Source organism: Sebastes umbrosus, chromosome 9, assembly GCF_015220745.1.
Source record: "Sebastes umbrosus isolate fSebUmb1 chromosome 9, fSebUmb1.pri, whole genome shotgun sequence".
Lineage (NCBI taxonomy): Eukaryota > Metazoa > Chordata > Actinopteri > Perciformes > Sebastidae > Sebastes > Sebastes umbrosus.
The window spans coordinates 15509381-15525400 of record NC_051277.1 but is presented as its reverse complement, the minus strand read 5'-3'; the positions used below and the strand labels follow the sequence as shown (position 1 = coordinate 15525400).

Below are 16020 nucleotides of genomic sequence, written 5' to 3'. Positions count from 1 at the left end.
TTGCTTCAGGCAATACCTTGCTGTTTGTATCATGCACTATTGAGTGTGTGCCTGTGCTGCTCCCAGTCCATGTCATTGTTGTACTGAGTCTGACTTTGCCACTATAGTTTCATTTCAATATTGATTTTGTATTGATTGTCAATAATCACACCATTAACCAGATATCCGTTCCAACAGCTAAATCATGCGAATTAACAACAGCACATGATTCTCAACAAGTGATTGAACCCAACAAGTGTGTTTTTCCCCCATTATTAGCTCCATTACTAATCTCTAACAAACCAAACATTGTAAAGCTGCCTTGTGATAAAATGACTCATATTTGGCTTTATGAGATAGTGCCCTAGGCCACACCCACACAAAAACACTACAGAGCTGCATTTATAATGCTATACAGTGCACTGGCTAGGACACTGTAATTTTAGATGAGAGTTCACTCTGTCATCAATAAGCCTGTTTTATACACAACCAGGTCATTGTTTGGTCCCTCTATTGCCTCCAGTACACATTCATAAATAGCTTTGTGTGCCTCCCACTACTAGTTTAAGCCAAGCATGTGATTAGTGTGAGTGGAAATGTGCCAGATGTGTTTCCCCGGAAGGAGAAAAACATGGCCTGCATCATTCTGATCCATCGGTGCAGTTCCAGGACGTGGACATTGAGGGGTGTATGTGAGCTGTGGACGGCCTGTGTAGTGTGTGAGGGAGACTTTCTCTGACGTGACAGGCGAGACCACTGGCCATCTGCTTCATGGCTTACTGCAGGATTAGATATTGTGTGTATGTATGTGTGTGTGTGTATGAGCAGAGATATGTGTGTATGTGTTTGTGTTTGGGGGTTGGGGAGGTGACGACATAAACCTTTAACCCCCAACCTCACTGCCCCCCTTTCCCAGACCCCGCTGTCTCTATTCAGGTTCAAATAGAAATAATTAAAACCATCTGCCTGAGTGCTGAGTTGTGCCACTGAATCCTGCCCACAATAAATCACTGCAACTCACACACTTGTGCACACAGCAACATTGCCATGGAGTACCCCCCCTGATTTGGCCCCCTGATCCCTGATTTAAGACCATTAAACAAACAATGTGGATGTAAACAAACACACAAACAACAAGACCACCTGTAAAAACTGTACCTATACACATATACAGATACAAGGTTCCTTTCCAGTCAGCACCCTTTTAGCTGTAAACCACTTTCATGTAGTATTTTAATGTTTACAAGGAGGTTTGATTTCAGTGGGTGTGTCTTTCCAATAAGGCTGTGTGTGTGTGTGTGTTATAGAGGTTACCTCCCTGAAAGTGCAGCATGTAGCCCCTAGGAGAGACAGTAGCTGAACTAGGTCACTGCCTATCTGGGTTAATGTAGCTAATTTGCCAACATGGCCACGTGGCTGGTATATAACCTCCCTGCCCACGTGTGTGTGTTGGCGTGTCTGAGAGAAACAGCAATAGGTAGAGGGTTTAAAGATAAACACCAATTACTCCCCTGTTGGTGGGAAAGAAAATGAGTGTATATATCAGGGTTGTATTGATTTAAAATAACATGGTTGTGATAATGGAGTGGCGTGTGTGTGACATAATTAAACATTGAAATGTGACTCCTCATGTTTGTTTAATCCAGCGTTCGTTGATGCATTGCTGATGTTTTGATGCTGTGTTTACAGAGGGTGATGAAACTGGTATCATGGATGGCCTGTTGGAGGCGTTGCAGTCCGGCGCTGCTTTCAGGAGAAAGAGAGGACCACGGCAAGCAGGTACTCACACACAAGCAAAACATGCAGATGTTTTAAAGTGTCATGTCTTACTTGATTTACAGATTTCTGGTTCCTTTCGCACACATTTTGTGGTATGCATACTATACTGAAAAAGGTGGAGCATATGAGACTCATTTGTTCCATGTCCCTCGTCCTCTCTGTCTCTATGTTTCTGTCAACACACAACAACAGATTTGTTTGTGTTCCCTGCGTCTCTGTTCCATCTGTTGCATGGCTCAGAGACTGTGGGTTGTGGTTGTATGGTTACAGGGGGGGCAAAGCCAATTCCACCAATGGCTGGCACAACAACAAAAGAAGAGGGAGGGTGCCAAGGGGAGGGTGTGGGCAGCAAGACACTTAAGAGAGGGACAACTGGTGAGGGTGTGGTTGTGGAATAGGAAAATAGAAGTGGAATATGAATGTAGAGCTAAGGAGGATGAACCAGAGTGTGGTTAGAAAGTTTAAGGAAGTGGGATCAGTGAGATGGCAACAGGCAAAATATTTTTGATCAACTTGCTACAGTTAGAAGAAAATACAAAATCGTTTCCCCCTCCACTCAAAATTGCGTTTTGCCCTATTGTTACATCATGCAGACTGATGCATATGCATAGTTTGACACTAGAAGACTGTTTTCAAATTCTTCTGCTGAAAAGGGAATGTTTTTTGTGCTCATCTTAAGGGTGCTTTCACACCCAACCTGTTTGGTTTGGGTAAAATAAACTCGGGCATGATTTCAAAAGTTAAACTACTAATAAATCCATCTGCTGATCTGTATTTAAAGCCATGTATAGAAGTATCTCAGCGTGGTTTTTCCCCGATTAACAGGTCAAAAGCTGTTAAAACAGCTGTGCTTGTATCCGACTATGTGTACTTTGTCAGTTCATTAAGTCCATTAAAGAGTGTGTGACAATGCTGTCCATACACTCCCCGGCGTTCGCATTATGCGTTCGCACTATGCGTTCGCACTATGCGTTCGCACTATGCGTTCGCACTATGCGTTCGCACCAGTCATCTGGGAGCGTTAAAGTGCTGCATAAACATCGTCACTCACCGGACTTTGATTTCCCCACAATGGTCCTGATGATGCAAGATGACAATTGACAAAACAGTTAAATCATCGAGTTACCTGTCAGTCTGTATAACTTCATGTTTACTCCTCTGGTTTGTAAAAAGTCAGTGTGAACAGGAATCAGACCAGAACTAAGATGCAACAATGTATAATTTTTTCCCTTGGTCCGGACCAAATAAACCGAACTAAAGGTGTGAAAGCACCCTAAATCTATGAGCATGATTTTGTGACGTTACAACTAGTGGGGAAGCCGATCATCCAATATGCAACTTACACAAATGTGATGTGAAAAACTTGAAACTTCCAGCACACATATTATTAAAAATAATAAATAATAATAATAATTATTTAAAAATAAAGAGAGAAAAAAAAATGTCTGTTATCCTCTGACATCTGATCTAATCAGCTTGAACACACCTTGGAAATCATCAAGAGTCATAAAATCAGTTTTATGCAACATTTAGGAATATTAGGCGTCTATTTGGCAGCCATTTTTTGAAAAATGCCGGCCATGGCTCTCAGGGGCCAAAGTTGTGGTGGCCCAATATCCAATATCTGTGCAAAATGTTTTGCTTTTATTGCAAAATGCACAATTGTTATGCTTAACTGCCCCGCTATATATACTGAGAATGGAATAACGGAAGTAGTAAACACCTTTTTCACATGGTTTTATGGTCTCAGCTCACTGTAAATGTATACATGAAAATATATCATAAAATCTATTGTGTCAAAATCATTCAGCTCAAAATCTATTTTCCATTTTATCTTGGAACAAAAAATTGGAACGCTGTTTTTGTCATTACTAGGCCAGCCAGAAGTCCGTGTCCTGTATATGAGGACATACTCCTGAGCACAAATCCAGTCTGGATTGATTTTCATTCAGGGCATGTTGTTCAGTCTGTAAACTCATAGAGGCTGGCCAGTAATCTGGTTAGCTACTTACTCTGCTGTGTGTCCCACTGCCCACTTATTGAATAGAGTATTTTTTCCCTCTTTTATGTTTTCCGTTTCTAAAATAATACACGTACCATGTTCTGTGGATAGTATGTCCTGGTAGTAAGACCATGCAAATGAATACGAGGCAGTGTGAGCTGTTAGTATCGTAACTTTGTAATATGATACCTTGTGTGAGGGAACTAGTGTGTAACCATGTGAGTGGGAAAGTGTCCAGTGCCCATTAACAGAGAGAGAGAGAGAGAGAGAGTCTGTGTGTGTGTTTGTTCACATGCACTCATGTGTGGGTTGAGTATTCACACATAAGAGAGGCCGGGGAAGAGTGTGTGCAACCCAATACCTCTCTCAATAGAAGCCAGATGTGAAGCGGTGCTCCAGAGTGGAATAGCACAGAGCCGGAGGGTAGACTGCTCTCCTTCTTTCTTTCTTTTTTATGCCTTTCTTTCTGTCTTTCATCTTTCTTCCTCGCAGTAATTGTCCATAGCAATTAAACAAGGGTTGTAACAAGTGGTCCTCAGTGGTCGACTAAGTCACACTGAGAAAATCACTAAGTGCAGCAAACTTTCTTTATTCACAAACTGCTCGGGCTTATCACCACTAAACTGAGTGAGGAAAGAGGAATAGGAGGGAGAAGCCGGAGCAGGGGAAAGGAGCACTGCATGAGAGAAAATGGGGCCCACTTGGGGCTCAGTCAGTCACCCACAATACTGTTTGGCCACCTCACACTCCTAACAGGAAATACCTCAACGTGTGTTCGAGAGAGAAAGGGAGAGAGAGCCGTCCTCCCTCTGCACACTTGTCTGTGGTAGGAAAGAGAAGGAAAATATAAGTGGTTGTATGTATCACATATCTGCTCAGTGCCTCCTCCCTCGCCTCTTCTCTCTCTGTCTTGTCATTTTTGTTTTCTTTTGCCAAAGTTCAGGGTTTTCCATGGCTGATGTGGAGGGTGTGAAGCCCTGCTGTGGTTTTTAGGCAATCTCATCTTTGTTAGTTTATATTTTCTTGACATATGTTTAAAGGCCGCTCCTTTCTAGATACCCACTTTGCTTCGTACACCCGGGAAGTCCTTCACCCACACAATAGGAGTGAGTCTTTGACTGGTTGGTTGAGTCAGAGGTCTTAATTTAGTGGAGCTGAAGTAGGAGGAGGCACATCCTGACTCTGGCTCTACTGATACATATCCGGCATCACTGGGGCCACAGGCAGCCTGTATGAGCAGGCTAGAAACACTCCTCTATCCAGCTTATGTATGCGTGCAGAGTATTTTTACTCCATAATGTGTAATACATCTATACAATTTGCTGCGTACAGAGCAGAAAAGTGGATAAATATATTTAGATTTGAGGAAAAAACTAGACTTATTTTGTTCTGTGCCAATTATATAGTAACCCGACACAATCTAGGAAGGAACCACAGCTCTAGGAAAAAAAGTAATGAATTTTCTTGAATTTTTCAGGTCAAAAATATCACTTATATAGAGGTAATACATTTGAAGCTGTAAGATGTCATGAAAGTTTCATCATTTTAGTGAGATGTTTCGTAATCCCTCTCCCTCCCTCACTGGTTGTGAGATATAATATGTAACTAGCCCCGAGGCCAGTTGAACCAGTTGCTCATCTAATCCCATTCTAATTACTTTTCCATGCAGATAAAATACAATTGATTTTTTACTCTTGTGTTCAATGGTATTACTGATCAGATGTCAGGGAGTGTGCAAACACATAACAAAGGTCAATCCGCTTGAATGATCTATGAATAAGCAAAGCAGTGTAGGAAGAGTCGTGGTTTCTCTTAGCAAGGAAATACAACTTCACAAAGAAGCCATACATTAAAATAAGAGTTTCAGTTGCTCGATATCCCGACATAATCACCGTGATACATTAAAACCCGGTGCTGGAGTAAATGGAGTATTCATCAGGAATAATGTTAATGTCAAGATGCCCATTTTCACATAAGACATGATGATACACCTGCGGTAACTAAGTTAGCTTTCACAGTTTTTGTCACCCCTCTAACACAACTCAAGTGGCAATAAGCATATTATATTATATTATAGTTCCAGAAATTTAAAAATATGCATAAATTAATTTCAAACAGGTTTTGCCATTGCCCAGAGTTATCACTCAGACTTTGTGCCCTATCTTTGATCTGGTAGAAGAATCTCGCTGCCTTAAGGTGCTTCTCACAGCTTCCTAATTCAGACTTTGAAAGTCTTATTATATACTCAATTAGGTTTTGGTCAGAAATAATGAAATAAAAAATAAGTGATACAGAGCTAAGCTGCAAAAACTGAATGAAAAGGAGATTTAGGTAATGTCCACTTTGGTGGGGTCCAAGTTGTAATTGCAATGTGTGGTATAGTATGTTCAGGGAATTTGGTTATTTAAAAAACAAAAAGCTAATTTATGCAACAAGCTACTGCAGCATGTAACATCTAATCAGATCAGCTACTCTATAGAGCTGGGCTTCCAGACGCTGTTTCATCAGAGGGCATCTCATATTACCGTCTGCACCAACATACGTAATGCCTCAAGACTTAGAATTCAGAATTCATTGAGTTGTTGCCTACTGATCATATTATAGTGATAATCTTGCATCAAATTTGGGCCACAGTACCGCACACATACTGGTTACTGAATTATTTGTATGTTCACATTTATTGCAAATATATTTACAAGTAATGTCCATCAACATAAGAAGGTGTGACTTGTAAATACAACTTCAAAAGTCAAATTTCTTTATGACACCTAAGTGACGTATTGTAAAACTAAAAGCATTTTTATCAGTGCTGTGTGGATGGCCTGTGTGACATCATACAATGAACGTCATCACAGTTTGAAATTGTCAGTTGTCAGAGCTATAACTGCTACTGACATTCTATGACCCCCTTATTTACAGTACGTTATAATTAGTGCTGTCCTTGACCAAAGAAATTCTTAGTTGACTAACATTCATATGATTTTTTCGACTTATCGATTAGTTGATTTAATAGACAGATGTGTAAAACTGAGTTTCTCCACGAAGAATCACATAAAAGCACCACTTTAAGTCTTATGTTTACCAGAGATGTGCTCATAAGTTTCTTAGAAGTAAGTCATTCTGCATGAAAAAGCATAAAAAAATGACTAATTTTAGTCTACTAAAACCAAAACGACCGATAAGTCAACTAATCTAATAAGAGGTGGCAGCCCTTGTTATAATGACACTTTCTCTCCCTGCCAAGCACAAACAAACACTTAAAAAGTTACACTTGTAATAACTATAACTTATATTATAGATGTGTTATGTAGTTTTAAAAAGATGTTATGTAGTTTTAAAATCATGCTATTAGTGTGTATCCTTAAAATATAGACAACATTTTTATATCTACCATGTGCTGATATAAAACAGCACACACATTTGCTATTTAATTGTTTTCGTGTGACCACTATTGTTCATGTAATGGTCTTCATTACGTCAAGTGTGTCCTTCCCTTCCCCTCCTCTTCCTTTCCTCTCCTCACAGCTGTGGCGCCTGCAAACGTCACCAACTCTGTGTGTAAAGGGCCCATTGAGTGCGTCGTCGTGCTTATTGTGTCACAGCATTGTGACTGAATGGAAAGCCACGAGGCTGCTGAGGCTATATATCTCCTCACCTTTGACCTGCACCTCAGCTCACTGTGTGTTTGTGCTGGTTGTGTAGAATGAGCAGACTGCATGGGGTATCCTCAGCTGTCTACCCTCCGTCTGTCTACCCCCCCGCCCCCTTTAAACACATGCAGACAAAACGCACACACACGCACACACCAGATGCTTGCATACCAATACAAAGACACATTGATGTTTGCATACCAATACATGCACCCAAACAGACGCTTTGCGTTCCAGAGGACAGACCGCATTGCATAGTTTTTCAAACACTATCACACTGTGCTTTACATAGAAAGTTAGGGTCTGTCCTGTCCTGTACAGACTTGTAAGTGTGGCTACATTAGGCTAATTTGTGTGTCTTTAAAGCAATTTAAGGGCACTCGTGTGTAGAGGAATGACGTGTCTAAACACTCACTATAGACCCATCTGCTGGGTCACGACCCCTGCCACAACAACCAATCGCAGTAGCAACTAGTTGACAAAGAACCAATCACAACAGAGAGACGGAGATAAAGGGGATAGCAACAATAGAGGCACACGCTGGCTAAGACCCCTATAGAGATCTGTGCTGTCACAGATGTTCACACAAACACACACACACAGGAGGAGATAATTCAGACCAATAGGAGAGCACTCATCAATCAAGTCATTACTGAAGCAGCAGTGATGTCACATGCATACTAAACACCCATGGGGACAATACATGCCAGCGAGCCACACATATGCACCAGTTGAGCCCATTCGGGGACATGAAAGGCATGCTTGCACATCAAAACCAAGCCACAGACACAAGCCAATAGTGGTGCTAGATGACGTCACTGTTTCCCACAGTCCTCTAGTGCAGAGCAGCAGTGTGTTGTGTTGCGCAGCGTGGCCTGAAGAGGGCGATACAAGTCCCTGCTAAGCTGGAGACACTGATGGAGGTGCAGCCTACATCTGCAAATACACCATCATGCTAGTCGTGGCACTGTTACCGTGCTGTCATGTGACCGGGACTTTGCTGCAGCTGCTGTACTGGCAATAAGCTAAGAGAATAAAGATGGCTGCTTCCTTGTCAACCGTTGGCATCACACCATGCAGACTTTGTTCATTCAGTTGCATCGTAGGCATTATCTGTGTACGCTTTAACAAAGCCACTGAGCTAGTTCTTATTAGCTTCTCATCTCAAGCTGCCCGACATCTCCCATGACTTCTCCCTGTTTCTGTATGTTCCCCTCATAAGGTCAGCACACACACATACTGTACAACAAAGCGTTCTTTCCCTCATCAGGCAGCCATTATTTAGCCTCCTGGAGTGTAATGTGTTACAGATGATCTTTTCACTTCACTCTTTATGCCACTGATTGCCCCTCAATGTGCAAACACACTCATTCAACCTCGCGCCCACCAGTAAACAGACCCCAAAACAGTCTTTGTTGTGAGTCCCGGCGTCTCATTTCCTACTGCTGCACACACCAGGCTTCATGCCAAGTGCAGGGATAATTTAGTCAACATCACAGCTAGTTTCGGGACACACATGCTGAGTGTTTCCTATGTTTGTAGCGCCACGTGTTAAAGGGGCACTCCAGCGATTTTAGTGCTGTATTTCCACAAGGTTGAGAGGCTTGCAAGCAACAATCGAAGCAGCAGAGATATCCTGACTTTTAGTCCCTGGTGTGGGTCAAGTTCCAAAAAACACTGGATCCTACGTGTCATGATCAGGGTTGTTTTCTCAGGCTTTAGACAGCTCCTTCCAGAGCCACACAAGTCATTTAACAACTGTTTTCAATCCGCACAAGATTATTTCTTTGTTGTGTTAGTTTCATCTGAAAGCTACGAGCTACAAGATCATTTCATTTCCAGTGGAAGGTAACTTGGCAATTTACAAGCGCTGATCTACCCTGACGTAATCCCTTAAAGCAGCACAAGTCTGGTGATAGTCTATATTTTTGATTATTTGTCCCCAATACATGCACTATTAACACCTGTTTGAGTAACATTAACTGAAGAGATGAGAGAAACTCCAGCAACATTTGTAGTATCTTCATTGTAAGACCGATGCGTTTCGGCTTGTGGCCTTCATCAGGGTCTTCCTGAAACACATTATAAACAACATTTAAATAGGATAGACCTTATTGACCTCTTCAGACTTTTTCCCTTCTCCATGCACCTTGGAAATAGATGGAAGTTCTGCGAGAAACCCCCACTCTGAGTAACATTAACTAAAATCTAAAGTGCCCTGTTTTAGAAAACAGTTTTGCCTTTTTAAAAAAATGAAAGAATGAAATGAAAAATGTAAAGTATATATTTCTGTATACCTAAAGATTTACGTAGTTAGTAGAAATGGATAGGATTAGAACTGAGGGACACAGGGAACTGAGAGAGGTGGACTCACACAGCGTTGGTTTTGGTATTTTGATTTGATTTGTTGACAATTACAAAAATATAGAATGTTTCCATCCTTGTCCTTTAGTTTCTGATGTTATCTATGTAATGTGATATTTGATATTAACTTGATATGCTCAGTGAAACTGGTCGGGTGACGTATTTGCTTCTGACACTGTTTGAGTTCCTGTATTTAAACTATATCTAAATACAGAGAACATTTGCACATCCTCTCTGAGAATCTTCCTCTCATTACTTTAACCTGCAGGTTTCTTTCTAAATTCATCTTTTTCCCATGCTGCCTCCGATGCAACAACCCTCTGTTCCCGACTCGTAACCCCCTCTCTCTTCTCTCTCAAGAGGGAGAGGAGGAGGAGGATGAGAGAGGAGAGGAGCTGGGTTGACGGCCTTTGAAGAGCTTTTCTCTGCGGGTTGGATTTTTCTTTTTTAGGACAAGCTCGGCACAGTACACATAGAATAACACCCACGGTCCCGCACACTCTTTCTCTCGGTTTCTGGGTCATTTGCATAATTTCTAATTAGTAAGTTTATGAGTAAGGGAGAAGAGGGCTGGAAAGGGACGAAAATAGATATGAGGACACGTTTAAAAGTTGACTGAGAGAGAGAGAAAGTGGCATGTTTGGGTGTTAAGAAGAGAGGAAGAGTGATGTGTGTCTGCCTCTCCAAGGAAAATGTGTGTGAAATGATAATTTGACACCCCAGCTGTCTGTGCTGATCAGTCCAGCTGAGGCTCACATACAAAGAAGACAAATCAACTGTGAACATGACTCTAAATCTCCAAAACCTCCTTCTCCTCTTTCTCCCCAGACTCAATTGTGTCTTTGTCACAGCTAGTTCTGGAGACCTGTTCGGTAAATCATGCCTTTGTGTGTGTGTGTGTTTTTGCTCCATCATAACCATGTGTCAAATATGAGTTTGTTGTTTGTGTTTCCATGGTTCATTTGCATGTGTATTGCTGTTGGTTTGCATCATGACGTTGTTGGATTGATTTGTGTTTTTGTCATCAGTAGGAGCAGGAACACATTACATTATTAACTGTCCTGTACTGATGTTAACCTTTTTATTAATAACCTCTGAGTTGTGAACATACACTATGCATAACATAGCAGCAAACACACACAATCTCCCACTGACCTATATAATTCAAAATGTCCGCTGCTGCACAGCTGTCCTCCCACGCAGGAGAATGGTAAAGGATAGAGGAAGGGGATGAGAGATAAAGACAAGGCTGCTGCTGGTGTGTGTGTAGGAGGAGGAGGAGGAAATAACAGGTAGAAGAATAAAAAGGACAGCATCCTCGGGCTACAATCTGTCACACTCACTCTGTTTCTCTGCATCCCTGTGCATCTCTCGTCTCTCCTCACTGCATCCTCTATTTGTCTGTGATCTATTTTACTACTTCCTCCCGTCATGCCTTACAGCTCATCCCTCCTCTCCATCCATGTTCGTCTCATTTTCATTCATCCCTGCCTCTGTAATGTTCCCACAGCGTCATGAATCATCCCGCTCTCCATGGTGGCTCACCCTTCGTCTTGTTTGCGTTCACACACTCACCATTCCTCCATCCCACCAGTCCCACTTCCTCTTCCCTCGAAATGTCTCTTAGGCCTCGTTTTTTTTTCTCTTTTCCTCATTTTTCCTCACTTTGTCAAGATCAAGTTGAGTCTAATCTGACATTAGCAGTGAGTTGCTCCAGATGTCGCAGTAATCCACACACATACGCAGCCACACCATTAAGCCATTATCGTGTTTGTGTGTCATGGTAACGCATGTATGTGTGTATGTTGGAAAGAAAGGGAGCATCCTTTTTGTGTTTTATCATTCACAACACAAGTCTATGATGTTCTTGGAGGCACATACTTGTGAAGAGTGAAAAGGTTCAGTATCTGTGTTGTTGTTGTTGTTTGGCTAACTGACATATTTTTCTTTTTTGCATCAGATATGTCACTTCATGGCATGCACTGACATATCTGTATGGACTTGCTATAACATAAGCATCTAATTCATTATGGCCTCTTTATTTGTTTATCTCACTCACTCTGTCTTTTCTCTTTTTAAGCCAACCACCGACGAGCTGGTCATGCAGTGACCAACATCCTGGCCAAAGAGCTGATGCAGGAAGACAAGCCTTCAGCCAGCAAAATGCCCGCAAAGAAGAAAAAGACAGAGGAGAAGGAAGAGCCTAAACAAGAAGGCGCGGAGTCATTAGAGGAGTTACTGGACGCTACTCTTTCTCGGTCCAATTAGGCAAGCCAGGGCAGAAAGTTTTTTTTTACTCACAGAGTCAGTGATATCCAAACACAGATGTATTTCATAGCCATTCCAGGGGCCAATATCAATCTGAGATTAGCTCACAGACAACAACAGCCCTGTGTTTCTCCGACCCTCGTCTTAACTGGAACATCTTTTAGGGTAGCATTGACTGCGTCTTCTGGGAGCACAGGGAGCGGCAGAGGATGAGGGCGGGGCTCTCACCTCAGCCACAACTCCTGGATGTCCCTCATCAACCTTTGGATCTTTGCCATTGTCATAAAAATTTATAATTTGCTTTATTCGGCATGTGTACATATCTGTTCATGTATTTTTTGTCTGTTTCACTTGATTCACCTATCATTTATCAAAGGGCATCTTGAGCGATTCCAAAGACTTACTCAGGAGGGATCCACTCTTTTTTTTTTTTGCGGTTATTTCCAAATTTAGATTGGAAATGTCTGGAATTTGTCACATCCTGCAGGTGATTCATAAAGTTTTCTCTGGATGTTCCAGGCCAAGACCGCTTTGCGCTTTTTCACCTTTTTTTTTTTTTTTTTTCATCTATGAAACATATTGCTTTGTATTTGCCTGATATATGTTACTGTTTGTAAATGTTAATCAATTATTGAAAGAAGTGCCAACCAATAGAAATCCAGTCTTGTCATTTCACTCCCAGGTTTTGTCCAGTCACGGTTCGCACTGGGGACTGCTGTTTGGACCAGTCCAACGCCCGTCATCACCCGGGTGTGTCAGTGTGTTTTGTTTTTTTTACAATGAGAAGGGACATAGTTCACTGGTGTGCATGCATAAGTTAGATTTCACATAAAAATGGAGATAATTTACACAAACTTGTCTGAAATACCACACGTGCCCACAACAGCTATATGAAGAAAACCTGCTTACATGAACATGAACATTCCTTCGAACCCCAGACGGGAAATGGAGTTGGATTTGAGGAGAAAGTTCTTCCGCAGTCGGTTAAACCAAAAAATACATTGCTTTTTAAAAGGGTGTTTCCATACAAAAGCTAGCCTAAGTAGTTTACATGCCTGTGTGTTTATATGTATGAGAATGAGTGTGTGAAGTAAGCCGCCTATATTTAGTTTTATGTGCACACTCGACTTGTGTTTGTGCTTTTAGGTTTGAGTGCATGCGTGCGTGTTGCCATCTGTAATTACTGTACGGTACCGACCATGCTGTCATAAATCCTAGGTTTCATAAACAGCTTTGTGGTCTTTCTGCTGAGGATACAGCACACTGGAAAACTGCCCAAAAACTGCTGAGACAAGTTGTTCACGTGTGTGTTTGTGTTGTTCACCCACTTCCCCTCCCTCCCACTGAACTGCAACAGTAGTTGCTGAATGTCTGGCCATGCTCTTATTTGTATTCAGTAGCCATCAGCATACATGTTGCCATGATGTTGTGGTGTAATATCTGACAGGAATCCTGAGAGGTGATGTCAGCTGCTCCATGCAATATTTATAACTATGCAAACACAATACTGTAGTGTGTACTCCCGCCCTGATACCCAGCCAGCCTCAGGATGTAAAAAACTACTGGGTGGACTCCAGCGGTCTTTATCAACCCACTGATTCAAGATCAGTGCTTCATTTTGCCTGATTGAGGAAAATCTTTATATCTCCAAAGGTTCAGCATGTCAGGAATAAAAACAACAGATTTTTTTCTCAACAACACCAGTGTTTATATGACATCTTCCATACAAATTTGTTTTTGGACTTGGAAGAACTGGCACTTAAACAACATTAGAAAAGAGGTTCTTCAAGTACAGTAGGTGTAGAGATCCTTGACGCGATCAAGTGCTGGTGCTGCATTATAATCCAATTAACACTGAGCATAATTAGCTCTCAAGTACAAAAGTCGTAGCTGTAGTTAAACCAGACACACGACAAGCTGTTTTATTATCCTGCCCGTCTTTCCAGGTGGACAGTGCCAGGTGATAGTGTGTACCAGATACTGAACGTTTTGCTGATTTCAACATTACGGAGAGAACGATTTTAAGAAATGAAAAGAATATCAGAACAACACTGGAATATTTGTTGTTTTCTAATTCGAGTCATTCCTTTTTGCTCATTAATTTTTTTTTAAAAAGAGATTGTTTTCTAAGTGAATTTTTACAGTTGATTATTTTAATGTATTTGAATGGCGACAAGATTTTTTCTTTTTTGCTCTATGTATACAGAATAATGCACATAGTCATTCTGTTTGCTACACAGAACTATTAAACATGTCTTAAGTAATTTAATGATGTGACTGGCTCATTCTTTGGTCATGATAGCTGAAAGTGTGCACGTCATCTGTTGATGTGTTAATGGGATCAAATGTGTGAAATATCTAGCTCAGTTGTATTCCTGTATTTTTGCCAAAGTGAATTCCTTTTAAAGCACATTTCTCCATACCTCTCCCCCTCCTTCCTTCTCTCTCTCTCTCTCATGTAAACAGATTTGCAGTAAAATACCAGATAGTTTATGCACTCTGCAGTGAAAGCATCATTTTATTGCCAAAAGACAGCAGAAGAATGAATAAACAGTTTAATTAGTTATTTTTACAGATACATTCCAGGATTTTCCATGGCACCAGGGTTTCCAGAGACATTTTCCAACATTAATTGCCAGTGTTAGACATGATCTCTCACATTAAGTTGTGTGTGAGAGGCAGAGAGAAGGAGGGCAGTTGAAGCCTTATGCTGATTTTCATCATTTGTGACCTCACTTCTATTTCTGTTACCACCCTTCTGTCACTAATGTTTATTTCCAGTATCTCCGTCTCTACAAATGCAATCACTAACATCTAAATTAGGGTAACAAAACTCCCCAAAACACACAAAAAGACTAATTTTACCTTTTTATTTCTTAGGTTGATGCTTGTTTCAGCAAACAAACCTTCAGTCAGCCTAAGAAATACAATTTTTAAATGAGACCAGAGTGCTGCTAACCTATTTTAGATGTGAATTTAATAGGGCACCCACTCACAAGGCCTGTTGAAAGAGGCTAGGACACAGGTCTGGGTATCGGTGGTGTGACACATGCGCAGTGTGACTGTAGCTGCAGAACAGATGTTACTGCGCATGTGTGTACCCCAAAGACATCTCCTCTTTTCAGCCTCCTCACTCAGAGGAAACACACCTGTCTTCCATCTGACAATCACTGAGATCTGCTGCTTTTGTTTTCATTGCCTCCCCTCAGAAAAATTTCCTAACACAAATTATGATAAGTCATAACTTATTATCTTGATGATCTTTATTGTCATTTTACTCAGGTACAGTGAAATTGCGCTAATCTCCTCCATGCCAAGCCAGTACAGGCCTGTTGTGGGAATACCCTGCTGTGTCATATTCGCAGATGCAGCCCGAAATAGCTGGAGAAGTTTCCCTGGCCTCAGCTTTCTTCTGTGAGGTGAGTTGATTTATTTCTTTGAACATCTTTCCTTCCACATCTCCTAAATCTTTCTGATGTTCTCTCTGACTGCCTGCAACTTGTTCAGACTGAAACGTTTGCATCTGCTTTTTATTTACATCGGAAAAAGAAAAGCATCAATCATGTCCTGTGCACAGGTCAGTCTACATAAGTGAAGATGATAAACTTCACCCACAGTCAGAGACAAGAAAGCTGTTTATTGGGCAATGAAACTCTGCAGGGAAAGCTGAACGAGGCCCTCTGTTTATTGATAATGTACCTCAGTGTGAGCATGGAGGGCTTTATTCCAAACGCTCTGAAACCCACGTGTTAGCCGGCGATCCCGACCGACTTTACTGTTTTTCAGAGGCTGTAACGAGCTCACTTTATCCTATATATTGGTATCATATGAAACTAGATCAGTCATACTATACTATGACTTTTTTTCAACATACTATACTATGACTTTTTTTTTATTTTTCGACATACTATTTAATTAATTTTTCTTTCTGACATACTATATTATAACATTTTTTTTTTCAACATACTATACTATGAT

At 41.2% G+C, this 16020-nt stretch overlaps 1 protein-coding gene across 3 annotated transcripts in view; it reads left to right on the top strand.

Annotated features, from left to right (window-relative positions):
• Positions 1–14311, top strand: part of LOC119494089 (protein diaphanous homolog 1-like) — a 111616-nt gene extending 97305 nt beyond the window's left edge. For 2 of the 3 annotated variants that reach the window (XM_037779702.1, XM_037779701.1), the window contains 2 exons: positions 1669–1758; positions 11855–14311. In XM_037779702.1, the coding sequence (XP_037635630.1) occupies positions 1669–1758; positions 11855–12042 (278 nt within the window). In that variant the 3' untranslated portion in view covers positions 12043–14311. Of the gene's footprint in view, positions 1–1668; positions 1759–10602; positions 10647–11854 lie in introns of all 3 variants that reach the window. The other variant, XM_037779703.1, reaches the window with a different exon arrangement.
• Positions 14312–16020: the final 1709 nt, after the last annotated feature.